Below are 27,141 nucleotides of genomic sequence, written 5' to 3' on the forward strand. Positions count from 1 at the left end.
GTTTGGTGACAGTCTCCTCATATGTGCAGCAGAAGAAGTCTTCTGCTTTTGGCGGCCATGACAACAAACTTGAAAAGTTTGTTGGAGTTCGATGGATGGATTCGATGGGGATGAAAAAGATTTGCCGATCTAAAGTGCGTCGAAAGTTTCTCAAATGTACGGTTTGCCTGGAAATTCAGGCGGTAAGTCTGGCTCTTGTTGTTGTAAGTTGAATTGTGTTGTAGCTTAGCAAACTGTAGCATAGCTAATATCGTGTTCGAAACTAAACAGATGAACTGCAGTTCACAACATTTGGTTTCTTTCTTCTGATATGATTAAACGTTTAAGACCGTGCTGTTGAGCGTGTACCTTTAAATATAATGTTATATCGTCGTTAATGTTTGGGTTCTCATCAAATCACGCACAGCTGAGGTTATTGTGTAGGCAGTTTTCAGACAACACGAACATTTTCAAAAGCTTGGCACAAAAACACGTAGTAAAAGCTGTCTTATTTAAACAAACACAGTAAGGAAACTGACACAAACAATAAACTTAAATCACTACTTCTTAAATCTAAGGTACAGTTTCTTTTAGAAATAATTTTCTAAATAACATTTACAGAATGAGAAGAAATTTGTATTTGTAAAGACCACAAGGGGGAAATAAAAGCTGTTAGTGAGTGATCTTAATGAGTGAGTGATAATGTCATGCTCTGATACTGTCTTGTCAGATTTTCCCACATAAAGTCAGCATAATTTAGGATATCATTGCCACCTAACCAAGCCCAAAAGTTGTATGGTAATTATTCACTTATTAAAAATACTTGGTATTTTTCTTTGATGCTATGCTGGGTTAGGTGGAGACTCCATGAATCAGACTTGTTAGTTAAGTACACCATACAGATGTTGAATTGTTGAAATCTGGGCAAACTCCCCAAACATGTTGTCTTCCTGATATCACACACACTATTAAAAACTTTTTTGAAACATTTTTGCTTTGTGCCAGGGCGCATTATTCTGCTGAATGAGGCCACAACCATCGGGGAATACCATTTTAGTGAAAGTGTGCAGAAGGTCTTCAAGTCTCTACTGACTTGCCCTCAGCTCACTGAACATCCTGATGCCATCTGTTACCAAAAGTGACTCACACAGCAGGCCATCTACATGATATAACAGAAAACTTCAGATCCATTTACCAGGCCACCTTTTATTCGTTGCGAAATACAGATACTGTAATGACCAAATGATCTATGGCTGCCTAAAATATTCCATTTGCTGACAGGTGGCATGAGATAATCAGTGTTTTTCACTTAACCTGTCCCTGGTCATAATGTTTCAGCTAATTGGTGTACGCTGTGATTTGTCTTCTAATAAAATGTCTGGCACATCATGAAAAGAAGATTAGGCACAATTTTACTTGCAAGATTGCAACAATTAGTATCATCATTTCCCAAATGATTCAAAGTGTAATTAAAATAAAATGTGAAGTGAGGAGATGGTTCTATTCAACACATTTTTCAACACTCCTATTTAAAACTTAATCTTTTTGGATTAAACCTGAACCTTTGGGATGTTGCACATTTAGGTTTCAGAAACACTGAGTAACAGTATTTTTATTACTTGATGAACCACGTGACTAGTCAACCTAAAAAAATGGTCATCATATCAATGTGCAATAACAGTACTCAGTAGTTTGGATGAATTTGGTAAAATATAAAGAACATTCCATTGTCTTTAACTTAGGTCACATGTCCAGGGGTTCTTCTGTCCAGAAAGAACTCTATCTACCTCAGTGTGTGCATCATGGGCCAATACAGGAAGACTCCCTGTCTGCCGCCTGTCTTCCCTTTACTGTTCCGCCACAAAATGGTCTTTATTAAGGTGAGATTGTTAACATTTTTAGATTAACTTTTTTATTTATTTATTTATTTATTTAGCTAAAGCCATAAGGCCTTTTAATTTTCTGACTTTTCAGAACTAAACCAAACAAATAAATAAATCAAACTAAGATTTTGTATGTTTTTTTTCTTATGTCTCAAGATTGTTAGTATTGTGTTTAAACCTTGTACAAAGTTAATGTTCTTTTTACAGTTTCTCATTCCAAGCACATAAGGGTTTTCTTGCAACAAGCATTTACAAATATTGACTTTTATTCATTGTAATATTAACAAAATTGGGGAAAAAATTCTTCTATTACGAATTTTCTTTTTCTGTAGGACTTGTTTTCCTTTTGTTGAGCTTCTTGCATTGGTGCACTCTGATTCACCTGGAAGAGCTTGACTACATAATTACCCATTTCTCTTTGCCTATTGAGAAGCTAATTAAATATCTAAGCAAGGGTTTTCTCAAATCTTGCAGATTTAAAACCAGCAACCCTCCAATGTGAATATAATCTTATTCAAATAAATCAAAAAACCTGTTTTTGTCCTCAGGGAGAGTTAGTTGTTAGTTTGCTGATGCTGTGTCCTGGTACCATATATTGTTTAAAGCATTAATTTGTGTTATAACAGAATTTCCCTGGTGCCGTTGACCCTGGTGATGTAGCTGACCTCCTGAAAGGTAAAGCTAAAGCTAATTGGGATTTGTTTTTCCTATCATAGAATGAAATTCTTTGCAATTCAAGCTTATTGACAATTGGAGGTAATGCTAATCACTAACTTAGAGCTAATGTGTGATTGTCTGTTGATTATTTTAGATGACACGACGTCTTTAGAGCTAATACAGGTCGTCCCTCCAGGTATGCTAACTGTATGCACCATTTAGTCATTACACTGTAAAGGATGGTTGACTTTGTGACTTTGTTATTCTTTATTGTTTGTTTGTGTGGGTACTGTTAGAGGGTGAAATACTGGCCACGGTGCATGAGAGCAGCAGAGACTTTTTGTACCCCAGTCCCAGTCCGAGCTCAGGAGGAAGAGAAATACTGATGAAGAAGTCCTCCAGTTTTTCTGTAAGCAGTTTTTTTTACCTTCATCTATGGATACATAGACAATTATCTGTTTATCAATACATTGACATTCTTCAAATAATCAACTCCAGACATTTAGGTACAATCGTTTTTTGTTAAGGTAGTTAGCATTTTAAGAATTCATAATTCTAATAAAAAATGACTAAATGGACGATTCATTTCTATCTCTGTTGCTGCATCGTCATGTCACAAAGATTCTATAATCAGGACAATGTAGAAAAACACAGACAATTGCTGAAAATGGATGAAAGCTGGCTCCAAATGCAATCAATTCAATTTCTTTTGCCTGCACTGAGGATTAATGTACCAAAAAAGGTTCCATCCATCAATTGCAAATATTATTCTAAATTATAGTGACTCAGCCGGCATATTGTTTGTCATGATTAGTTATATTCTTGCACATTTCACTGGAAAATGATCTGCGTGTGCGTGTTGTACACTTTGCAAATACACTGTATTGATTTTATAAAGAGTTTGTTCTAAAATAAAGTTGGCAAATAGTATTTATGAATACGTTCCCAAGCTGGAGAGAAAAACTTCGTCTGAGCTCAGACCTAGATACTTTCATTCTTTGTGTAGCAGCCCTCTGTTAATAGACAATAATCTTAATAAGTAGCATAGAATCATGGTGGTACATTGGGTTGAACTTTAAATACAATATCAAGATAGTCAAGTTTATGCACTTTTAGCACATTAGCTGTTGAGCCATTGAACAGAGATTTAATTTGACACCAGGTACAGTATGAATATAGAATTGACTTCATCTGGCATCTCAGGTCTAACTATCTGTTAAAGATAAAGACTGTCTGTTAATAAAAACGTAATGTTTGTGCTTGAACCTGTTATATACAGGTTCAAATAAATTGGCAAATTGTATATTGTAGTTTTTCATTGCACTTTAAGTTGTGTGAATTGATGATATACTTGTAGCTGCTGTGATAATTGTTTAGCATTGGTGTAACACACATCAAATCAGTAGCTGCTGCTGCCAAAGTGTGTGAGTGGAGGGAACTGGACTTTTGCACTGTAGTTCACTCGTCACAGCCGCAGATGTGTCCTAGTCCTCACCTTGTGATTTGTTTGACTGGAGGTATCGCACATGTCACACAGACTGAAGGATATTGGTGTTGTCTGAGTGAGTCTCTCGATTTCAGTGTCGCACACGACAGGCAGATACACTATCAAACTCACCATTTCAATAGCACGGCCTCGTCTTAGACAAAGTGAGGTAATTTAGTCAGACAGCATGGCATTTTCCTTGTGCACCTGTCATCTGTCTTTGCCATACACGGGGAGAAAGTAAACTAAGAGCCTCTGTGCCGTATGTCCACCTCCAGTCTTCTTATATAATTCATGTTGCTGCTCTGGCTCGTGTTCCTTCATTCCTCTCTGTGACTGCAGGTTGCTTTTCTGTGCTCCTGCTGTAACCAGCATTTTAAATTTCCTTAAACATCATTCTCCTCACAGTTGCTTTTATGTGTTTGTGTTTGAGGTCTACATAGCAATTTAGATGTCTCTCCCTCCAAATGCCATATTATTTAAACATCACTGAAGCCTTTCTCTTTGCTGCAATTTGTTTTTCTCAAGCCATGCGTAGATTGTGATTGAGTGTTGTGGTTGTAAATTGATGTACCAAACAGCCCTTTTATCTGTCCCTTTGTCTTCATCTTGCTGATCAAGGTTGTTGTGTTTGCTTTTATTGTCTCCCCCCCTCCAGGGAATCTCCCCCAAAGTGGAGTTTGCTGTGACATCAGTGATAGAAGAGAGTGATCGGACTGAAAGCTCCGCTGCCTTGTCTGTAAGCATAAACACCTATCACTGTGTATCTGACATTTATTCTCTCTAGCTTTACTTGGTTTACATCTCTCAGTGATCTAAACATTTTTAAAAAAGAATAACTTTCAGTGAAGACATTTTGAACATATTTTGTTTGAATATCTTTACCTTAAAACAATGTCAAATTTCTTCTTATGTGTCGACCAGTCATATCCGAGGACGTCACATTGCTATTATCTCTCATCAGGGTGTGAGTGTCGAACTCTGCTGAACTGACTGTTCATGTGTGGAGATGTCTAATGCATGATACTGCTCTCTATCAGATAGTTGTGTTTCAACAGAACATGCCAACCTTTTCTTGTTGCTATGGCTACTGCATCCATCTATAGTGGAAGGGTATTCACTCTCTTTGTGGATGTAATTACGTCGAGGCAGATCCGTGCTGCTGATGCCAGACTTCTTTCACATCTCTGATTAGATGGGAGTTTACACCATATCTGTCACAGAAGCAGTTTGTACATTAACTATCTCCACACACTGCCACAGCATCTTTTCAGCTGCGCCTTAAAGTTGGCTTGATTTCCGGTTTCTCTGGGCCAGGGCTTTATATTGGTTTGATGTTAAAATGAACTCCCAAAAGTCCCATTCATCATTTTGACAGGTTCCGGCAAATTAAAATGGAGCCAACCAGAGAAAGCCTGTGCCAACAAGGTCTCTTAAGGAAACTTGGTTTATGAAAAATAATGCAGCCATCTTCACATGTGCTGTTTGTCAGGCACACAGAATGTCCATATAGTGTACAGGATGTACAGGGTAATCACTTTTTTTTTTAAATGAATATAGTTTTGCATAAGTCTTACAAATGTGTCTTTATTTTTGACATGGCGTGTGAGGAAATTGGCATTAAATTTCTCAGCTTGGGATCAATAAAGTATATCTATCTTTCTATGATGTTTTACTTTAATAATCTACTTTTGAATTTTTAAATTGAAATAAATTGATTGGACATTTTACTAGTGATGGCGACCCTTAAAATCATACAAAGAAAATAGTAATTTTTCAACTTTTTCCCCTGCAAGAGAAACTAGCAATTTTAGTTTTGACCAAAATTTTAAATCCCAAGGTCAAGACTATTACACATTAAATCAAACTTCTTTTTTTCTTTTTTTTTACAGTTAAAGTATTGTTCGTATGTTGTTGTTCCGTGTTCCAGGTTTTATTAACTGTGTATTTTTAAAGGTGATGAAATGTTTTTAATTAGTTATTTGTACAGACATCATTATAAATATATGTGTATTAGAATAGTTGCCTGTAAGATTAGTGGTATGTTATTTATAAATCGAGGAGAAATGAGAGCAATCTTATCTTATCAGTATCATATGATCAGTCACCCAGCAGTTGGTATGTTAAACCAAAATCCTCCTATGCATTTCCTTGGCTGAGCTATTTGTTTAAATGGGATGTCATTCACTGCTCAGATGTGTTCTCCTGGCCCCGGGGGGGAATGTCTGGATCAGAGCATCGCGGTGGCTGTCAGACACAAGAACTTCTCCATTATCTCTTTATAATGGCTCCTCAGCACAGGCATTTCCCTCACTGTCAGCCCCCAGATAACAGAATGTTTTAGTCGATTTAGACTGAAAGAACCTTTCCACCCCCAAAATATATATATATATATTCTAATGAAAATCACTTTTATATATATGTATATATATTCTAATGAAAATCACTTTTGCTCGTTTTATGTTTTCTCGCTCTTTGATATGGCTGGGCGTTTTAAAATCCAAATGTATTTTTTTCTAACTTCTTTACAACAAAGCATTGTTCAGTGTTTGAATATCATCAGATAAAATAGCAGCTACTCACATGGAAATTCCTTCACCTTTGAGGAAAGTAGCTGGGTGATTGTCCATCAGGCGGGCAGAAAAAAAAGTCTTAACACAAAGTGTAGAACAAAGAAAGTACCGTGTCATCCTTCCATTAGATCAGACTGTTTTCAAAGAGCAGTTTTAATGAGGTTTTATTCATTATTTAGTTTTTCTTAAAATAGTTTCGATGTTCTGTGGTTCCCCCAATTAGCATTTTGATTATTCTCTTTTTCCACAGACAGGTAATGCCTCCTTGTAATATCAGACTGGAGATGGTCATCAAATGCAATTAACATTTTATCTTAACTTATTTATCCACGGCTGGCATTACCTCCAGGAACAGGGATATTGCAATGGAGAATGATGTTAGTGGCCATTAGAGTTATTGGAGTAATTCTGCAGAGGTTGTCTCCATGGCAGTACTGACTGTGAGAGCTGTTGTTGTTCCAACACTTACGCTGAGTGATTAGCTAATGGTTTAATGGTTTTGTCCAGGAAGAAAAAGGCTGTGTCCAAAGTGAGAGCAGCTGCCTTAAAGTATATGAAGAGCAATCTGAACTACTGACACAAATGTTGTGTGTTTAATATAGATTATGTACAGTATATAATTTGTAAACACTGAAATATGTGTGTATACATATATTAGTCTCTATGTAAGCATATGTATATACTGTATGCGCATAAATATATATGTATAACCTATGTGTATGTATTGTAATAGCACTCACATGTATTATCAAATTGCATTTTTTGGGAAAATCACCAAGTTGTCTTTGAAATGTAGTTAAATTTCTAATTGATCTTTTTCTAATTTTCTCATCACCAGAGCTGCTCCCTGTCTCCTGTCAAGTCACCCTTAACCCCATCCAAGAAAAGTTCATCAAAACGAAGCACACCGTCCAGACATTACTCCGGCGCAGATGATGGCAAAAGTTTTTCTTTCAACCTCGATCAAGAAAAACTGAAGAAGAACTGTATTAAAAACACTGCATTGTCACAATCATCCAGACATTTCCCTGCTTCACCCGTGCCTGGCCACCTCCACCAGAAAGATAAGACGGAGAAAAAAGATGGAAAATCTGGCTACCAGCAGCCCACGGTTTCCTCAAGGACACGGGCTCTGTCCCCTTACACACACCGAAAGATGTGCCAGCTTTCAGAGGATGCCAGGCAGAGACTCAGCCACCTCCAGCTGGGGCCTCACTATTTCACTAAAGAGACGGAGAGCCATCCACCTTTCTTGGTTAGTACCGCAGCATTAATTGCACTCATCAATCACAACAATAAAACTCTTGAAGCCTATACAAAGGCTACAATTCTAAGCAGGAAAAATACCTTAATTTTAAAGCATCAGTATTCTTTTTGTTGTGATTTTAAAAAATCTAGTAATTTGCTTTTAAAATTAGGAACCTGTTTTAATAGCCTATTGTCAAGGTTTTTGTACTGCCAGCAGTTTACAGCTTCATTATAGCTGTGGGAGAGCCTTTTGGCTTAGCTTTGTGTTTGTGATATTGATATTATATAACAGCACAGTCTACCAGAATAGAAATTTATCACACGGTGTTAATATTGGTTCCCTATGAAGCTTTCATGATTAGAAAAACGGAGAAGGTGGGAACATAAAAATCTGAGCAGGATTCATAACATTCACAAGCCCAGGAGTTGAGATTAGTAATGTAAAAGAGTCAGCTGTGGTGAAGCCAGTAATACTACACAACTATACTTCAGGCAAGTTTTGTATGTAACAAATATTTTTTGTTAAATAATTAACATCCAAGTCACAGTTGTAAACCTCAGCCCTTCATGTGCTTATAATGGAGATGGATGATATCAAAACATGAGGAGGTAGGAGGTCTGGAGAAAAACATGGGGAGAGTGTGGCACCAATCTGTTAAACTTTTTTTTTTCTTCAGGACAAGTTAGAAAGTTTATTTTTATTTTGTTAAGTCTTTGCTGTTAGGTCATTTTTGTCAATTGGCTTTTAATGTGCTTGTAAAAGATGTGTAAACTTTTAACGTAAAAGTCAGTCAGATGTTCATATATATATATTATGTTTATTATGTATTATGTATAGGTTAGCAAAACTGAAAGGGTAGCCAAAAAACAACTACTTGGAGTGAACCTTAAAGATAAAAGTTATAAAATACACAGTAGTGGCAGAATTTGATGAAAAATAATTTTAAAAAATACTCCTAGGACAAAAACACACAAATAGATACACAATATGAATTGCAGACCACATTATGTCCTTCATGTGCAGCAATTAGCCTCTGGACTAGTCCTTATAATAATAATAATAATAATAATAATAATAATAATGCTTTTTAAACTCTGTAGAGATTCTCGTTAAAAAAACAAAACACCACCACCCTTCCTGGTAAATTTAAAGTATTTATTTTTAACTGTACTGTTTTAATGGCTCATTTGCATTGAAGAAGTAAAATCTAGGAGGACCGTAAAATGAATGGACAGGAAGAACACACATCCTGCTTCCTCTGCTCCTCCTCAGTACCGCTCCCCTCTGTATCCCCATTTCTTCATTTACATTGAATGCACTCCCGAGGTGTGAATAACCAATCCACTCAGATGCTGTTTTGATTAGGTGCTGAGTTGTTTGTTTTTGTTACTGGCATTAATAGAACTCACTGGATCACGACAGAGAGTTTCATTAAAGAGAGGAGCGTGCTCTACCCACACTGGTTGTCCTGGGGGAACCTTCTGTCGACAATTAACCCTGGTAATTGAGAGTCAAGCTGCAATTAACAAATAGATACCTAATGAAGTAGCTTAGCCCCACGGTGAATGTATTATCACTGAACATTATGAAGCCTCAGCTCCTCTGTTGTTGTTCTAATATAGAATGAGGAACATTCTTTTAGACAAGCTCAGCCTTAATTCCTCATTTCAATGTTGGTGTTTGGTCTGAGACAAACTTCTCTGGTTCCCAGTGCCCATGTGTTATGCAACATAAACTATTTAAGCAGATTTTTAAATTTGATGTTTCTCAGGTGTCTCGGTGCAGCGGTGCCTCTTTTATGGAAACCTGGTGGTCTCCCCACAGTGGCAGCATCCATGATCCATCTCTGTCCTTCACTGATCAAACAGGTACTGTGGACAAGAAGCACACAACACACACACATGCTGGTAAAAAATATTTCATTTTCATATAGTACTCTCAGGTGAATAGTTTGATACTGTACAGTATATGAATATTACATACTAATCAAAATGCTTCTATATAATTACTGTTGTAATGCAATAAATAATATTGTAAGAGACTGACAGTTTAACAGCACTGTGATTAATAAATAAATAAGTGTAATCAGCCATTACTTTTGAATTGTGGTTTAACATAATCGATTTTAAATAACAAACCATGTGAACATGTGTAAACATATATTCTTTTTGTATTATACTCTTTGACACAATGCAAAGAAATCGTCTCTCTTTTTTTAACCCCAACTTGTCTTTCCTCTTTTAGATTCCTCTCTTCTTGGTTCTTACAGACCAAAGGTGACCAGCGTAAGTGCAGTTATGAAAGCTTGTACCCCACTTAGGGGTACATTGCCCCCCACTTTGGGAACCACTGCCTTAAATCAAGCTTTAAGCAAATATACTGTATGTAGTGATGAGTGATTCTCAGAATTCTGTTTGACATTAGCTGATGGAAATCAGGATCTCAGTGAATTTAAAATAAATTTAAAAAAAACTTAAAAATCTTAACCCCACTTTGTCTTTGACCTCCTCAGGTAAAATCGGATTTTGTGAAGGTCACCTCATCTGCAGAGACACAGTCCAGACAAACCCAGAGCTCTGAGAAAGACACTGACTCTGTTCTACTCCGAGCCGTGCCAAACTCCAGAAGAACCTTCGATTACAGCAGTCAGTCACAAAGAGACAGGTAAGAAGAATGTACTTCAGTCTCCATAAAATGTATTTTATTTATTTATTTGAATGTATGACACTAGCGATGTCAAACCTAATATTTGGAGGATGTTGATACAAAACGTCAGGATAATTTAGTGAATTGTTGACCTTTTTGGTAGACATTTTTACTTTCTGTTTGTAAACACAGCACATATCAGAAAGTGAAACAAAATCATTCAACTGCTTTCCACGCACAAAACAAGTTTTAATTTGTGGTTTAAAACTAACAGTATTTTTTAAAATACATACTAATTATATAATGCAATAGATAATATTACATTACTGCCACCTACTGGTTCTATTTTTTTTTTTTTGGTAAACATTTTCATCCAAACTACTGGTGAAACTTTCACGAAAACATTCCGCAGCTGTTTCATCACCTGTGAGCTTAGCTTTTTGAGCCTCAAAACCAACTCATTCTCGTCTGTTTCTGCGGTTTACCCAGAGTTTATCCTGATCCTTTGTGTAAAGCATTGGGTGTTTGCTCAAAAGATCTTAGACGCACAGGCGACACCTGTACAAGTGTCCAATTACTCTGCACAACAAATATATGGCAATCTCTGGAGACATTAGTCATACCCTGTCGCTGCTTTGTGTGTGTGCATGCATCTGCTCATACCTCATACACGTCCACTCTTTAATTTTGATCGGACCTGACAGGCAGGATGAATTTCCCTCCACCTCTTAAATTACAGGAGCTGATGTCTTGTCATGTTTGTTCATTACCGCGGTAGAAGGCCGAGAGAAAAGAAAACAAAGGGGAAAATGGTATTGATCTGTGTTTCAGTTTGAGCCTGATGCATTTGACCCGATGCATGCTTTAATACATCCACAGAGACCTTGTCATCGATCAAGGCGGCTGTGAGTTGAACACCACGACGGGTCTGATGTTCCGTTTTGTTTGTTTACCCGTTTCTGTTTTTCTTTCGCCGCTTGCCTCCGCTCAGTCCATAAGTAAACATTAAAATCAATAAGCAATCTTAAATTGCAAAGTAAATTGTAGGAAATGAATGATACTTTCCTCTCAATTGGAAACGCGACTGCAGTTGCAGGATGGGAGATTAGAGTGGGCTTTTGTAGATACCCCCCAACAAGGTAAGGGGCACGTCTTGCCACAAATCTTTGCTGTACAGAGAAAATGACAGATGCCAGTGGTGCGCTTTTCCCCTAAGTCCCAAAGTCACAGTCTGTTCATGTTTCTGGATGATTTGTCCTGGATGACTTTTTGAAGCAGGTACTGAGTTTATGTGATTATAAATAAAAGGCTTCCTTCACCACGCGGTGACAGCAGCCAGTCATAACTCCTCCACTCCCAACAAATAGACAGAAGTGAACAGTAATAAACTGCAGTATTGCCTCTCATCCACATCTGTCTGTCAGGGCAGTTTTTCCTTCATTCTCTTTACACTTTTATGTATTGTCGATAACACACCTCCATGTCTGTGGTTCTAGAGCAGTCTGTGTGTCATTCGTGACCTAAACTTGTGATGTGCGTACAGTAACTGAGATTCTGAATAGTTGAAAGTCAAACTGAACAGTTGCGCAAAAGAAACACTGGGTGTGTATGTTGTTTGTTTTTTGTCGAACATTTTAAAGCACATGCTCTGAGGTCTTCTCCTGGTTTTCTCAATGTAACTTATGTTATGTAACAGCACAGACTAGTGGACAAAAAGGAAACTTAAAAATGTTAGAGCATAATCGTTTTATAGGTTTTTGATTTTAAATTATTTGTTATATTTTTTTTTAAAAACGCAGTGTTAAAAAATATCCGTTTCAGACGTGGAAAAGCAATAAAAATAAAAGATAATTTTGAAATATGTTTTTTTAACATTTTTAGTGTTTAAATGATCCCTTAACCTTTGTTTCTTCAAATGCAATAAAAAGTCAAATCTGGCCCATCATAGCGCCACATAGAGTTACATCAGTTTTAATAATGTATTTGCTTTACATGGAGTGGATTGACTTTGATATGTCTCCTGCATTGTGATTTTATTTTCTTTACTCATTTCTTTCTTTAGTCTATGGACCAGTCTGCCCAGTCCATCCCACTGGGAGGAGATTCACAGCAGAGTCCAGAGGATCCTGCAGACACACAGACACCAAGGGTCGCAAGGTGACCTCTGACACGCTGTTCCAAGTTAAACCACGTAAATACAAGTAAGACTTTAATTACCTTTGTAAAGTTGCTGGTCAGTTTGTTTTCCTGATATTTGTCTCTTTTTACTCAAACTAAAGCGTTTAGGAACTAAGAGAAGACTGTAAAGGCTGAGTTACTGTCAATATTATACTTAACTAGTAAAAGTAGTCACCAAATGCTACAAACTAAATTATTTAAGTGAAGTCATATAATAATCTGCTATAAATTTTAAATTAAGAGCCTTGCCTTTTATTTTATGGGGGGGTGTCTGGCTTTTCTATGGGTGCATTAAACCTTATGTGCAGTTAGGATGTAATGAATAGTCAGACAGGTCCTCTGTGTCTTACCCTTTAACTCACACTGATTTTCATATTCATCTTTACTCACAGTTGGAGAAATGTCAGGTCACCTGCGGAGTCAGTTCCACAGACTGTGACTGCAGTTCGCAGAGAGGACAGGACGGAGGGGTGTAAAGATCGTTACAGTTGCCGGTTCAAACACGTGTCATTGCTTTTCCAGATAGATGTCAGTCTACAAGTAAGTTTTTCTTAAATGTTGTGAATAATATACAAAATATCCCTTTGGTTGTATTAGATTTATTTGCAGAAATGCTAAAGGCAGGCTTTGTTAAGGCTCTGGAAACAGTGTTCAAAAACTGCAGCAGAAAATGTCTTATTGTTGATCTAAGTTCAGGCAAAAATATCTAAGTATATATATATAAGTTAAGTTATTACAAATTTAGTTTTTACAAATGACAGCTTAACTTAATATTTTACTTTTAATCCTATTTCAAGTTCTTTACTCTTACATCACAACAGCGTTACTGTTGTGATGTAAGAGTTGTGATGGATTTTTTTTTATCTAAAAAGGTTTGTTTTTTGAGTGTTTTGATTTACTTTGACTCATGCTTTTGTTTTAATCACCATTAAGGAAATGTGATTTGTTGATGCCTTAGTGATTTTAATTACTCTTTTATTACAATGCACACAATTTCAACAAAATATTTAGGTCTCAAAAAAAAAAAGAAATCAGTCTCCTGTTGCTAAGCTAAAGTTCATAGCTTCTGTTTTTTTAATTGACTCAGGTCTTCAGGTCTTTCACTTTTTATGGAATTTCTTCTTCTTGTTGTTCCTCCTGCCAGCTAACTGCGCTGCTTTCTCTGTCATGATTTGTTGGTATTTCTTTTTGTTGGTCCTAGGAGGAAACGGAAATTGTTAAAATGTCTGTCTAGAAAACGCAAAGTGAAAAAAACATTCAGTTTTAGTTTGTTTTAAAGACATGTATCAAGTGTCAGTATTGCTGTTAGTGCTACATGTTATGCCCTAGTATGAAGACATTCAAAAACCCTAAAGGGAATTCAGTATTTCCCAGAATCCTGCATAGACATGATTCGTGATTACAAAGTCATCAGCAGTAGTAAGTATTGATATAAAATAATCTTCTTCTTTCCCTGGCTTGTCCAACTTTAAGTAGAGTCGCCGTTGCTGGTCATGGACCTGCAGCATTGTCGGTCGGCCGCATCCTAACGGGGGACGCCCTAGCCAGATCCGATGTCTGATGGTTGTCCATGACCACGAGGTTTTGGCGCTGGTTTTTACTGCCTGAGAGGGCATCCGGCAGTAAAAACCCACGCATAACCTCATGGTCATGGACAACCATCAGACACTGGATCTGGCTAAGTCTTCCCCCTTTAAGGTGCAGCCCACCGACAACGCTGGACATCCATGACCAGCAACGACGACCCTACTTGAAGTGGGACAAGCCAGGGAAAGAAGAAGAAGATTATTTTATATCAATTTAGACCTGGGATTAGAGCATAGTTATAACATCTAAATTGATATAAACCAACATATTCACCTCGGAGACTAACAGCACCCTCTGTTTTTATCTTTATAATTATTTCTGTTAAACTATGGAAAGAAGTGTGTTTCAAATCAATGTGACTAATCATTCATGGCCATCTCACTGTACAAATGTGCAGGTTTCTCTTTAACTTTCACAGACAGACTGGAAAAGGCAAAACTTAATGTGAGGACATCATGTGTTGCTCACGTTGCCTGTACTGTGAAGTGACCTGAAACAGTACATAGGGTGAATGGTTTGGTCTGTCTTTTCAGTGCCTTTACTTACTGTCTGAACTCGGCATCAGCCAGCAACTCTTCCACCATTGTCCTCTTCCTCTGTTTCTTGGGAATGTGGGAATGATAAAAGTCAGCAGGACTGTCCACCACAGTACCGACCTGTATCACACACAAAAAGCAATAAAGAAATAAGTATAATATATATTTTCTCTCACTGTCTCCCTCTATTAATCTATACAAATATATATACTATTTGTTGTTCAGACTGTTGTTAGCTCTAATTTAAATACCGAGGGGAAAAGGCATTGAAATAAGAATGCTTTGTGGATTTCTTCCCACAGACCTGAAAGTATTTGGGGAATCCGTCCCTGTCGTTCTTCTTGTAGAACCTCTTAGGGTCCAGGGAACCTCTCATCTTCAGGACTCTCAGGTCTCCTTTCAGTTCCTGAGTCACCTCTGGTGCTTTCATGTTAAACCAAGCTTCTCCTGTTGTTTTCTCCCTTTCAGCCTGAAAAGCAGCAACACGTGTTGGTCTTTGAGATTCTGTAAGTTTTTGTACATCCGTTAACCAAAACATCACATGGTCTAACTTACTTTGCCCTTTCTCTTTAAGGCGTATTGGGATTCCTTGTAGGGTGGCACCGCCTCCTTCTTTTGAAAGTCTGGTCCAATCACACTTTTATCCATCACCTGTGGACCATAGCACAAACGTTCAATAACTTCACTGACTTCCGTCAACACACCACTAGACTCGCACAAAAGGGCAAAGTGAAAACGAGCAAAGGAGACACCATGAATTTACTCATCTTTGCATAACTATAGTTTTCATTATTCATTCTGCATCACAGTTCACCTTCAACAGAGAGGGGGAAAAATCAATTACTTATTTACCTCATCTTGAATCTTCTTTCCCTTCACTTTTTGCAGTGAACTGGAGACAGATTTTGATTTGCTGTCACCAAAGTTGATGTATAACCCCCCAAGCTCCTTCAGTCTGATGCCAGGGTCAATGCGGCTGGACAAGGTGTCCCTGCAACAAAGTGACAGTGGGCCCATTCACATCTGACAAAGAGTATCTAAGACACAGCAACACTGTTGTTTTTCCTACCTATTTGGATCTGTTTGCATTAAATGGATGACAATTAAAGCTGCATTTGGATGGATATGTCACACTGTGTTGACAGATTTGTCGCTCACATGTTAAACACTATCTATGTGAGACAGAACGTCATTTACAACATGCAGTGTGTTTCAGGGAAATCTTTAAGGTTCACAGCACTACAAAGACCATATTTAAAACTGGTTTCAACATCTAAACTGAGTATGTATTCTAATCATCTAATCAGCAGCTCAAAGTTCAGGCTGTGGGTGCATCAAGTCTTAAGTCACTGCTAAGCCCACGTGCACATTACAAATCTGGCAGCTTAATCATGATGAATCACAATGGTAATCATTGATCACAATGATAATTAATTATTATTAATCAAGGTAAACAGTCGTTCCTACAGATAACAACAATGACGTTTTTCTGTATAATGTATGTGCACATATCAATTATGTATTAGAGCAACAAGTGACTGGACAAGGGAAATATTTGATATAGTCATTCTGCCCAGTTAAAGAGTAAAAATGTGTTAAATATTTTAGATTAATCTTAAAACAATTTATTAATGTTTTGACAGCCCTAGTTCTACATTTTCATTAGAATGAAGCCCATTCTAGCATTTAGGGGCCAAGGGCAGGGGACACCCTGGACAGCTGACCAGTCCATCACAGGGCCACAGACACACATGACCAGAGATTGAACCAGCAACCAGTGATTTTCTTACTTTAAGGTAAGAGTCCCAACCACTTTTCCAGTGGTCGCCCCAAAATTGTATTTACTTATTAAGAACAATAATAATAGATTCATTATTTAGATAATGTCTGAATTTTAGCTTGTTTTATGGTTCCTAAGGACAGATCGAGGTCATCATTTAAACCCCTCAGAATTATACTGATCTTTTTTGTTGTGATGAAAATAAGACAAATCCCTTTAAATTAATAATAAATAAATTAATAATTTCTTGCAGCTGTATTGTCTGCAATGAAATAAAATGTTTCTGATATTAAATAGTATAATTTTAACTTATTATATAACAGCAGTATAAGACCTGGAGTTTTTATTTACTCACAGCTTTTTATTTCGACTGGAGAAGAGAATTGCATCTTCATCATCGTCTTCATCATCAGCCTCCTCATCCACAAACTCGTCCTCCAGCACTTCCTGCTCGGCCTCTGTTTGTTTAGTTTCCTGCCGTGCCTCCGAGGGCCTTTCCTTGTAGTAGTCTTCATCTGCCTCTTGTCCAGGCCGTGTATCAATCATGAACAGTCCATCGACTGACGCAGCGGCTGCTTCGCCGGAGAATTCTCCCCTCCTGGACGCAACATCCTCCTGTTCTTCATCTTTAGAATCAACTATTAGCTTGTCTGCAAAGTCATCATCATCATCATCATCACTGCTGTCCAGAAGGCTGATGACGTTCTTACTCTGTACAGATGAGTCGTGTGGTGGTTGGTCAGAGCCAGAAACCACTGTGACGTCATGCTGCTGCTGCTGAGACGTCACCTGAGAGGATTCTACCTGTTCTTCACTGTTCTCAACCAGTGTGTCACTGACATCCTCCACTTTCTCCATTTTCTCCACACCCACATCAACATTAAAGGCCTGGTCTTCCTGTGAGGAGTCATCATCCACTTCAACCACCTCCATGGTGTGTCCCTCCTGTCCAGTTTTTTCAGAGGCCTCCTCATGTGTTTCTGCGTCAGGCTGACAAGGCCCTAAAGGCTCTGATGCCTCGATTATTTGCTGCATCTTCTCCAACTCAGAGGTGCTGTCGTCTTTACAATCAGGGAAAGGCTCCTCCTGCTGGCCCGTAGTCATTAATGCAGGCTCACTATCATCTTCCTTTTTTTCTTCTTTTTCATCTTCTGCCTCCATTACTGTCAAATCAACCTCCATCTCTGTGTTTTTTTCTTCTGATATTTGACTCCTATCTTCTTCCACCAGTGTGATGTCTGCATCCTCAGTGATGACTGTGTGTTCTAACCTGGAGTCGTTGAATGAACTTTCCTCTACAAGTGGCTCACTGGCTTTTTCCTGATCAAGACACAGGTTCTTAACTACTCGTCTGGTCACTCGAACATGTTGAAAGCTGTTTCCCGGGTTTGTGCGGCTGCTGCAGGGAGTTCCTTTGTCTGTAAGATCTGAGTCTGAGTCAATGACGATGACGACTCTGGACTTCCTCCCTCTGTGAGTGATGATACTATTACTGGGCCCAGACTCAAAGCCCTCAGAATCGGCAGACATGGGATCACTTAGATCAGGGGTGTTCATCGCCTTTCTTCTTGTTGCCCTTATCGGTTGACTTCTTGGGGCAGGGGAACGAGATTGTTCCGAAGCCTCATCGATGATAAAAGGTGGGAGCTCTCTTTTTCTGCGAGAGGTGGATGGAGGAACTTCAGCTCCTGAAACACTGGATATGCAGCTTTCAGCATCAGAGTCCTCCGTTTGTTCTTTAGATATGTTACGAACACTCTTCCTCTGACTTCTGGTGACTCGCCTGTATTCAGACACCGCTGAGCTACAAGAGTCGTCAACTTCGTCATCCTTGGTTTCTCCCGTCTTAGTTCCAGCAGGGCCAACCTTTCCAGAAGCTGGCTTCTTTCTTGTGCTACGGCGTGGAATCTGTTCAGTTTTTGATGCAACAGAGGAGCTGGACTCCACTTCAGGATTCACTTTGTCTTTCTGAGCAACTGAACTGGGCACTCTTCTCCTCCTGGTTTTGGTTGGAAACAGCTGTGCGTCGGACAGCACAGAGCAGCAGGACTCCGAGTCTGACACGTCAGCATCGTGGATTGAGCTCACTGGGGTACACGGATGCTCTGGACTGTGGAGTCTGGAAGCTCTAGCGCATCTTTTCACCAAGGAGGTGGGTGGAGGAGTTGAAGATCTACCTACATCTTCATCAAGCTGGCTGCTGGACTCCACTAAAGGGAGATGTGACGGACTTTCTGTCTGTTTAGCAGAACTTCTTGTTGTTCGACCAGTAGAGGGAGTGGCCTGTGGGCAAGAGGAAAATACTGAAAAACTGCAGATCAAAGGATACACTGCAATACTGGTTGAGTGGAGTAGAGACTGATTAATATACTGTATGTCAATACTGTTTGTCCCAGGACTTTACCCCCTGAATGACGCAGTTTGACACCCCTGACCTAAAGAGTGATCTTCACTACTGCCAAAACTTCAGTTGCTATGCTACTATTGGACGACGTTTCTCTTAATCTCCGTGTGGTAAATCATAGTTAGGCTCATATTTTACTCTGTTTATTAAAGTGTTGTTAGTTGGTGACTCAAAACGAGGAGAATCAGCCTAATTGGAAATAGTTTTATTTAACAATAGTCTATGTATTTACCCAAACACCAGTCAACTGAGGCAGCTGCTGCATTTAATTATAAACATGGTCACTACTTTATTTTATTATATATGATTTAGTTCCCCATTGTACTACAGTCTGTATTACTTTGATACCTGTAGAAAAAAAACATTAAAGTCTTGGTAATTTATCTGGAGCTGATTTTCCATTTTTACGCTTGTTTGGTCAGTTAAACAAAAACATTTACAGATTAGAGTTTTAAAGATTAGGATAAACCCTAATGAAACGTTTTAGCGAAACGTCCGTTTATTGCAGACATATACACAGGTTGGTAAATTATGTGTATTACTGTATTTCAACAGGAGTTAAGTTGGAATGTGAACGTTGTACAATTCATTTTATCGTGTCAGTAACAAATGAAAAGGCTCCTTTAGTTCCTAGCTATTTAAAACTCTCATTTAGAAGTTTATAAATGATTCGGCAGTTTAAACAAAATGTTCGGTGTCCACGTGTCTCCCCTCACCTGGATGTGACTCTACCCTGATGTCAATTTAACCCGGATTAAACTTTCAAACGTAATCAAATCCGGTACGTGTCATGTACGCGTGTAAACATAATCTCGGTGCCACACATACCGGGATGTCGGAGCACTCTTTAGGAGCTGTTTCGACTTCTGAGTTCGCTCGTCCTCCTCTACGGGTGGACACCATCTTGCACGCTGGTTTCGTCGAGTGTTTTACTTCCGGTGTCAGGCATAATAAGCAGTGTTGCCAGATCCTGTGAGCAAAACAAGGGACCAGACCTGAGATATATTTTTCAAAAACAGCAATATTTAACGCCAGGTATAAAATAGTAACCAAAATAAATACTCACTGACCCATAGAATGCTTATCATACTTAAACTAAACATTATGTTGAATTTCTACATAATAGAGGTCATTTTATTTACGTATTTATTGTTAACTTTTAACATAAAGATGCACATTTGGAAATGTATTGTTTATTTCTAGCATATAAAAATTGAAAACGAACACCAGTCTATTAAAATCCATAGTCATGTTTCTTCTGTTGTCTCAGTATTGGAGACATTTTCGTTTTTCACCGTATGTGTAAAAAATATCCACCTCAGCAAGTTTGCTAGTTAAGATGTTCTGACTTTCCAGTTCCATTTTTACACTGTGGCGCCTTTAAATTTCTATGCAGGGCTTTTAGGGTAATTTTTCTGGGCTTTAACAGCAGTTTGTGACTTTCTAATCGGTTTGCCAATGTTTTGCAATACTATGGCACTATGCTAAACATGATTTATCGTTGTTGTAATGCCAGTAACTATAAAGTTAGCATCATTAACAAAGACTTACTTTCTGTCTTACATCCTTGGAGGCAGCAGGTTATACCAGTTGATCGTCAGAAAAGGTTTTTTGTGCTACTTTTCACATGACTACAGATGAATACTTGACACTCCAGCTACCTGAGCATCAAGTCTGTAATCTGGCATGAACTGTAGCATACACATAACAGTACTTGATATATTTTACAGAGTACAAATATCCACTTCACTGTTTTAATCAAACCAGGCCATGACAAGGTGAACAGATATGACAGTATTATGTATGACAGTGCAGATTGTCTTTATGACATCAAAATATGTTTACAGTGCAGATTGTCTTTATGACATCAATACTACCCTGTTTGTTAGAGCACATTTCAATCAACAATAGTATTTTTCCCACAGAAATTCCCAAGACATAAATCCATGATTTCCAATGTTATGTTTGAAAATAGAGCTTTCACCTGACTTTTCTAAATTATCAACATTAATGTGCAGATTAATCAATCACTGCATTGTTAAAAGTGTTTGGTTTTTTTTTCACTTAATTGACAATTGGTTGATCAGGCAGACAGGTAGAAAATGTGAAAGTCACAATCAAAGCAGTCCATTTCACCAGTTAAAATCTAAATCTGCATAATAAAATACATTGATGTAGTTAGAGTGAAAAAAAAGTGCATGAATTGTTTTTCAATGTGTGGAATGCAAATGGTGTGGAGTACACAGCAGTAACAATAGAAACTGATAGTTTAGATAGAAATCTAGACACATTTCTAAATCTCAATCTAAAGCTAAACAAAAACACATTTTTTATCCCATGTCCCCATATATATATATATATATATAGTTTGATTAACACAGCCACAGCCACAATGGGGATTAATCATGTATGACCATTTAAAAACACCAACATGAAAAGGCACTGAGAGGCACAGGGTAAAGAGCCTTCACCTTGGATCGAAGATGTACTGTGTGTATGAGTCTATTAAAGTCACCTGTAAAAGGCTCAGCTGTCAGTGATCAGGTTATGACAAAAACCTAGGGACCGTGTCACAGTCCTGCTCTCCACAAACTGATCATGAGGTTGAAGCTGCATGGTTTTTTTTTCTGTCTCTGGCCTCACTGATGACGAGCATCTGCCTCTGTTAACTACGACAATTTGGTAATGAAAAATATGCAATTCTGTTAAAAGTAGACTTCAAGACTGGTTTCAACTGTCAGCTGACTGCTGTTGCTGCAATCATATGCGAGTGTGGATGACAATGGCTTCATCCCATTGTCCTTTCCTCCGATAGAGTTTCTAAGGGTTCACCTTCCTTGCACTGACAAGGTAGCCTTTAGACTTGATGATGCCACGGCTCTTGACGATTATGGAGTAGCGTAGGACCCACTCCAGCCTCCAGTTGGTGACGTTGAGGTCCTGTGCTCCCTCCTGCAGTGCCTGTTGGAAGGTGGCTGCTGACATCAGTTCTAAGAAAGGAAGCAAAGAGGGACCATGAGGTTCAGTGCTGGTGGTCAAATATGAATAAGGGTGGAGCTAAATGGGACTTCTTGAGAGACACCTATGTAGAGTTTAGTGTTAAATGTCACAGTAATTCTAAGCCATTAGATGATCACCCTGTGTTTACAAAATCAGACAAGTCATAAATGTACCTTTAGGATCACTGTGTGTTAGCAGCTGGATGTCGAACCCTTTCGCAAATGCAGTTAGGTCTGGAGGCATCACGCAGCATGAAGCTAGATTCACCTGGTTACTGCTAGGCTTCACCTGACCCCACGGAACAGAGTGAGAGAAAATGGTAAGTAAGAGGGTCTATGGCAAACTGTTTACAAAAGTAAGTCCAAGATTACCACCAACCTGTGCCCAGTTGTACAACTGTTCCAACAGATCTTTGTCCAGGTCAGAAGTCCCGATGGCAGCAATTTGCTGGCTCCTGACCAGGGACTCCAGCTCCTCCCAGGCCGGCTGAAGATGAGCCAATGTTAGACCGTCACCCTCGGGCAGCACCGTCGGCGCTATGATGACAGAGTCAAGCTGGGACACGGCTAAAGTCTGGCAGCCTAGGTATGAGAGACCAGAGTACTTCAAGTCTGAGGTATTGCTTAAATTTAACACACACCCTACTTGTTAAAATGTTATGACCATGGCTCTGACCTCTGAGGGTTTCTCTACAACAAACATCAACGTTTATTGATGTAATTTACATCAATTTTTAAATGTTTTTTCTGTGCAAAGTGTAGGGTGTGAAATTTTAAAAAAAGTGCACACAACAGTCCAAAAAATGTTGTTAAATTCTAATGACAGTAAATGAAGATAATAATTGTGATTAAAATTGTAATTGTTTTCCAGAACTAAATATTTATTTTTTTCAAAACATTCACATCGGTCGTATAAATGTTATCAAAGGCTCACCCATTTCCACTGCATCTCTGATCGATGACTCAACTGGCTCACACAGAAACAGTTTTGCTGCAAGAGAAAACACACAGTGTGACGTCGACCCACAAACGCACAAAGATGTTATTTATGAATCGGCCAATCACAATCACTGTTCTAACCAATTTCCTATTTCTAACCACATGTACATTAAACTCTAGAAGATGTAGCAGATCATCTACAAATGTCATGTACTTATTCACTAACCCTCAGATGTGTCTGTTATAGTAAATGGGTTGATTGACTAATGAGACTACCTTAATAACTTAAAAACTAGGTGTAATGGTGTAATATTAATTATATATATATATATATTATTATATATATATTATTATATTATATATATTACATTGTTTCACTGTTTCTGTTAGTGTGTGTGGTCTAGGTTAAGCTATACTTGCGGGGACATTTTTTTTGGAAAATGCTTGGTTTCGGAGACCCTTTGTCATTTTTCAGGTTCTGATGAAGGAGGATGGGTATTTTGTGGTTTAAGGTCTGGTTTGAAGTTAGGGTTAAAATTAAGACCAGGTTAGAGTTAGGTAGGGATTAAGATTAGTCGGCCCAAAGGCATTTCAACAGTACATCCTTATGTGTTGAAGTGGAAGACAGTGAGGTGAGGAAGCTGCTCCATGTTTGTCACTGTTACCAACAGGCAAAGACAAATATGACAAAAGAGACGCCTCCAGTTCATGAATAAACACGACAACTAAAATGACTCTGCTCCGGGGAAATAATCACCATCAGGTCTAGAGGAGATGAGTTGGTTTGTTTCCGCTCTGTCTGCGAGTTAGAGATAATGTTCTTAGAGATAAGACCAAACTGGACAGACCTGAAACTTTCACCTCCTCCCTCTCCTCAGGTGTGATTGCATCTGTGACTTGCGGGATGGAACAGTCCAACGTGTCATGAAAACCCTGCATGACAGAAAAGTACGTCATTAATGTAATTATTTTGATTCTCCCAGAACGGCTCTGTGTTCAATCCATCGTTCCAAAGAAGCCCAGTGATGAACATGGGACAAGGAGAGGCCGTGGGCTGGTAAGTATTTTTACTGTGTTTAACTCCACTGACGCCGACTGAGCAGACAGAGAAGTTTTATCAATGTTAGTTAAACGCTCATGTTTCTGGGAATCCCAGATAACAGACCAGAGGGAAGATCCTGAGAGGATTTTCCGTCATTGTCTCTAATTCCCATTAATCCCAAAATGACAGACATGGGAATGGAGCCTTTGGCAGTCAGCGCAGCATGAACATTCATCATGACACCTCCTTTTCAGTGAGGCACTCTTTCATGTCGCTCAAACTAGGTTTTAACCCCTTCAAGCCTGACACATAAAAAAATGGAATTAAATAAATTAAATTCTGGAACCGAGATATTCATATTCATATTAAAAAACTATTACATACAAAAAACATATCATAAAACATTATAACAATCTTTTTAAAAATTTTTGTTTAAGATATATTTTTGGTATATCATTTAATATATTTAGTGTTTTTTGGCAGCTTTTTGCTCATGACAAAGTTCAGTTTAGAAATTTTCCCTAACATTTTGAAAACAGAACACTTGTTTTCCACTGTACATTGGTTGACAAAATGGTTTTATAGGGTTGAGTCTACCAACCACTGGAATGTTGAAACTACCAGTTATGCAAATATTTATTTTTTAACTACACCTTACAGTAAAACAAAAAATAAGTTATTTAAACTTAACACATAAAACACTAGACAGTTCCCTTAAAAGAACAGAATTCTCATTAAGAACAACATGTGTACCTCAGACTGTGGTTTAGTCATGGACATCCATTCACTCAGTGTCGCCTGAATACAGTCCTGAAGCTGAAATGACAAATTATTAGGAAAAACATTATTAGAAAGAATTGCTTACTAGACTGTACTAAATAGGAGAAGAGCTGCTCTGCCAACTCAATGACTTTGAGCATGGAAAAAGTTCATGCAGGATTAGGTCAGTCTAGCAGTGCTAGATAGTAAACAAATGACTGATTGTCTTTTATTTATTTTCAGTTTAATTGCTGTGTGTAATTTTCACCAGAGTACTAATTGGCATTGGGGTTTTTTTTAGCTAAACCTACTCCAGTACTTTAAACTCATGAACAGTTCAATTAAACAATATTAATTAATTAATATTAAAAGTAAGAAGTGATATTGGAGAATTTTTTTAAATAGTTTTCGCATAAAAATGCGAGAAATCAGATATAAAAATGGTAAACAAGTAGAAGAAGTGATATTGGAGAATTGTTTTAAATAGTTTTCGCATAAAAATACGAGAAATCAGATATAAAAATGGTAAACCTCCTGAAGGCTGCTCTCAAGTTGACTTCCTGAGTGACTCACATGTTAAACATTTATTCCAAACATTTCCATACTTTTTTCTCCAATGTTTAATTTGCCCCCAATGTAACTCACTTAAGTATTTAAATCTGAGTAAACACATGTACATATTACATATACTCTCTATAACACATACTCTTTGACATGGGTTTAAACAGGATGTGTTGACTCAGAGTAAATGAGTACATTTATGCAGTAAAACCTCATTCCCAAGAAAGTAGAATTTCTGGAACTAACTAATTAACTAGGACAGTATGGTTTATCTGGTCATCTCTGGATGGAAAAATATATGAATTCATTTGTGACCGTAAGTTAATGTAAATGTTTATGTCCTTCAAAGAAATTAAACTGTATTTGAGAGTAAACAGTATTTCTTTTTGTTTTAAGTGTATATTTTATAGTAAATCTTGCATCCAGTTTGTTGTCCTAACCACAAAGTCCTACATAATAGGACATCAGAGAGAAACTGCTGGAGGATAATCAAACATCTCATTAGAAACAGGCAGGAAAACACCTACATAAAAAAGGTTAGAGGGGTGTTTACAACAGAAATTAAACATCCGTGTCGCTTAAATGTTTGTTTAAACAAATCGTTTTTATATGTGTTTTAAATTGTGTCCAACTAGATGTAAAATCTAATTAGTTTAAGCAAACTGTTCCGACGCTTTGGGGTATACACCACCAACGGCAATTACTGCTTTAGTTCCTAGGAAAGTTAAAATAAATAGTAAAAATAAAAAAGGCGTAAATCTGAAAAAAAAATATTATAATGACTTTTATTATAGATCTTTAAACCATGTTTTGTATTGAGAAAACCCAGTGTCTGTCATAACATCCGGTGGTTTTCAGTCATCATAGAACCATACACTTTAAATAATTTGTAAAGACAGACTGATTGACTGTGATGATATCCGGACTGACTTTAAAAAGCGAAAACGGAACTGTTTTTGTACAATTTCCATTATTTTTACTGCAGCCTTATATCGTTGTATTTGCCGCCTGACCTTCACCTATTTATCCCTGATAAACTCTGTGCTCATGTAGATAAACTATCCTTTGTCCAACTTTACCACTATGTGGTGTTAAAAACTAACAGGAGTCATCACGTATCAGTCAAATATTTACAATTTGTCCAGCTTCGTAGTAATTACAGCCAAACTTCTATACCAGTTTGCTTTCCTCAACACAGAGTTTTCTGTTTTATAATAATTTTATGAATTCCTCATTTGTGTATCTTCTAGTGTGGCTACTTTCGGTTTTCCAAATACACGAAGAGATGACTGAATATTAAGTCCCACAATCTACACTTATCCTGCAGGCTAAGCTAATAAGCTACGGCGATCTGAAACGGTCATCGTACGTTACAGTTACACAAGTGTACACAGTCCTACCTCCTCACTGGGAGAACCCGGGCACTTCTTTCTCAGGCGACTCCGATTAACCAGATTCCCGGTGTGCAGCCTGAGAGTCTTAGCGTGGGTCAACATCATGTTTGCCTCGGCGTTCACAGCAGTGTTTTGAGGATCCATGTGCTTTACCGCCAGCAGCTAAGTCACTATCAGCTAAATACACTGTTGTCACTTCGAGCAGGTGCTCAGAGTAATGCCACTACTGCGGTGCACCGGGTTGACTGGAACAGTGAAATCTCCGCAAACGATATAAACAATGGTGATGTCAGGATGACTGGCACTTTAGTGAGTGTTAAGTGCTGTTTGCTGCTTGGCTGTAGAGTGGACAAGCCGGTCGCTGCCGCCCACCGCAAAATCCGGAGAGGTTTGTGAGGCGCACTGACATGGATTCACTGCTAGTTCTCCTAACAAAACGGGCCTGGATTGACTGTCGCTGGAATGGATTTCAGCTCAGAAGAAGTGTGT

The 27,141-nt window shown here is 38.1% G+C and overlaps 3 protein-coding genes across 5 annotated transcripts; 1 reads left to right on the forward strand and 2 right to left on the reverse strand.

The window, feature by feature from the left end:
- Nucleotides 1-32: 32 nt before the first annotated feature.
- Nucleotides 33-15,288, forward strand: spata6 (spermatogenesis associated 6). Of its 3 annotated transcripts, XR_003049220.1 has the most exons (13): nucleotides 33-182; nucleotides 1,722-1,859; nucleotides 2,489-2,537; nucleotides 2,674-2,715; nucleotides 2,816-2,928; nucleotides 4,664-4,744; nucleotides 7,417-7,833; nucleotides 9,599-9,695; nucleotides 10,072-10,112; nucleotides 10,340-10,491; nucleotides 12,536-12,674; nucleotides 13,044-13,191; nucleotides 15,243-15,288. XR_003049220.1 is itself a non-coding variant. In XM_025054080.1 (12 exons), the coding sequence occupies exons 1-11, from the start codon at nucleotides 96-98 to the stop codon at nucleotides 12,639-12,641; spliced, it is 1,323 nt and encodes a 440-aa protein (XP_024909848.1). In that variant the 5' UTR covers nucleotides 33-95; the 3' UTR covers nucleotides 12,642-12,674; nucleotides 13,044-13,682. The 3 variants fall into 3 exon arrangements, 2 of the variants coding, with proteins under 2 accessions (XP_024909848.1, XP_024909849.1); XM_025054080.1 differs by lacking the exon at nucleotides 15,243-15,288 and having other exon boundaries at nucleotides 13,044-13,682; XM_025054081.1 differs by lacking the exon at nucleotides 15,243-15,288 and having other exon boundaries at nucleotides 38-156; nucleotides 13,044-13,682.
- dnttip2 (deoxynucleotidyltransferase, terminal, interacting protein 2) lies at nucleotides 13,610-19,928 on the reverse strand. Its single transcript, XM_025054079.1, has 7 exons — nucleotides 19,787-19,928; nucleotides 16,910-18,837; nucleotides 15,627-15,765; nucleotides 15,330-15,425; nucleotides 15,079-15,243; nucleotides 14,785-14,894; nucleotides 13,610-13,848 (listed from the first exon to the last, which is right to left on the reverse strand). The coding sequence occupies exons 1-7, from the start codon at nucleotides 19,859-19,861 to the stop codon at nucleotides 13,752-13,754; spliced, it is 2,610 nt and encodes an 869-aa protein (XP_024909847.1). The 5' UTR covers nucleotides 19,862-19,928; the 3' UTR covers nucleotides 13,610-13,751.
- An 870-nt stretch (nucleotides 19,929-20,798) lies between these two features.
- On the reverse strand, nucleotides 20,799-27,057 carry gclm (glutamate-cysteine ligase, modifier subunit). Its single transcript, XM_008335926.3, has 7 exons — nucleotides 26,659-27,057; nucleotides 24,692-24,754; nucleotides 23,745-23,829; nucleotides 22,892-22,948; nucleotides 22,337-22,539; nucleotides 22,132-22,246; nucleotides 20,799-21,948 (listed from the first exon to the last, which is right to left on the reverse strand). The coding sequence occupies exons 1-7, from the start codon at nucleotides 26,794-26,796 to the stop codon at nucleotides 21,779-21,781; spliced, it is 831 nt and encodes a 276-aa protein (XP_008334148.1). The 5' UTR covers nucleotides 26,797-27,057; the 3' UTR covers nucleotides 20,799-21,778.
- Nucleotides 27,058-27,141: the final 84 nt, after the last annotated feature.

The sequence above is a fragment of the Cynoglossus semilaevis genome, chromosome 2 (assembly GCF_000523025.1).
Source record: "Cynoglossus semilaevis isolate Cse_v1.0 chromosome 2, Cse_v1.0, whole genome shotgun sequence".
NCBI classification, from domain to species: domain Eukaryota; kingdom Metazoa; phylum Chordata; class Actinopteri; order Pleuronectiformes; family Cynoglossidae; genus Cynoglossus; species Cynoglossus semilaevis.

Bases quoted from the DNA above. Each gene is read 5' to 3' on its own strand.
- spata6 (XM_025054080.1), top strand. From the start codon at position 96: ATGGATTCGATGGGGATGAAAAAGATTTGCCGATCTAAAGTGCGTCGA. The intron at 2,538-2,673 runs GTAAAGCTAAAG...TGATTATTTTAG, and splicing joins TGTAGCTGACCTCCTGAAAG to ATGACACGACGTCTTTAGAG. The intron at 9,696-10,071 runs GTACTGTGGACA...TTCCTCTTTTAG, and splicing joins GTCCTTCACTGATCAAACAG to ATTCCTCTCTTCTTGGTTCT.
- dnttip2 (XM_025054079.1), bottom strand. From the start codon at position 19,861: ATGGTGTCCACCCGTAGAGGAGGACGAGCGAACTCAGAAGTCGAAACA. The intron at 15,244-15,329 runs GTAAGTTAGACC...GCTGCTTTTCAG, and splicing joins CCTTAAAGAGAAAGGGCAAA to GCTGAAAGGGAGAAAACAAC. The intron at 13,849-14,784 runs GTAAGTAAAGGC...GTTTCCTCCTAG, and splicing joins GCTGATGCCGAGTTCAGACA to GACCAACAAAAAGAAATACC.
- gclm (XM_008335926.3), bottom strand. From the start codon at position 26,796: ATGGATCCTCAAAACACTGCTGTGAACGCCGAGGCAAACATGATGTTG. The intron at 24,755-26,658 runs GTAGGACTGTGT...TTGTCATTTCAG, and splicing joins CGGGTTCTCCCAGTGAGGAG to CTTCAGGACTGTATTCAGGC. The intron at 23,830-24,691 runs GTACACATGTTG...TCTGTCATGCAG, and splicing joins TGACTAAACCACAGTCTGAG to GGTTTTCATGACACGTTGGA.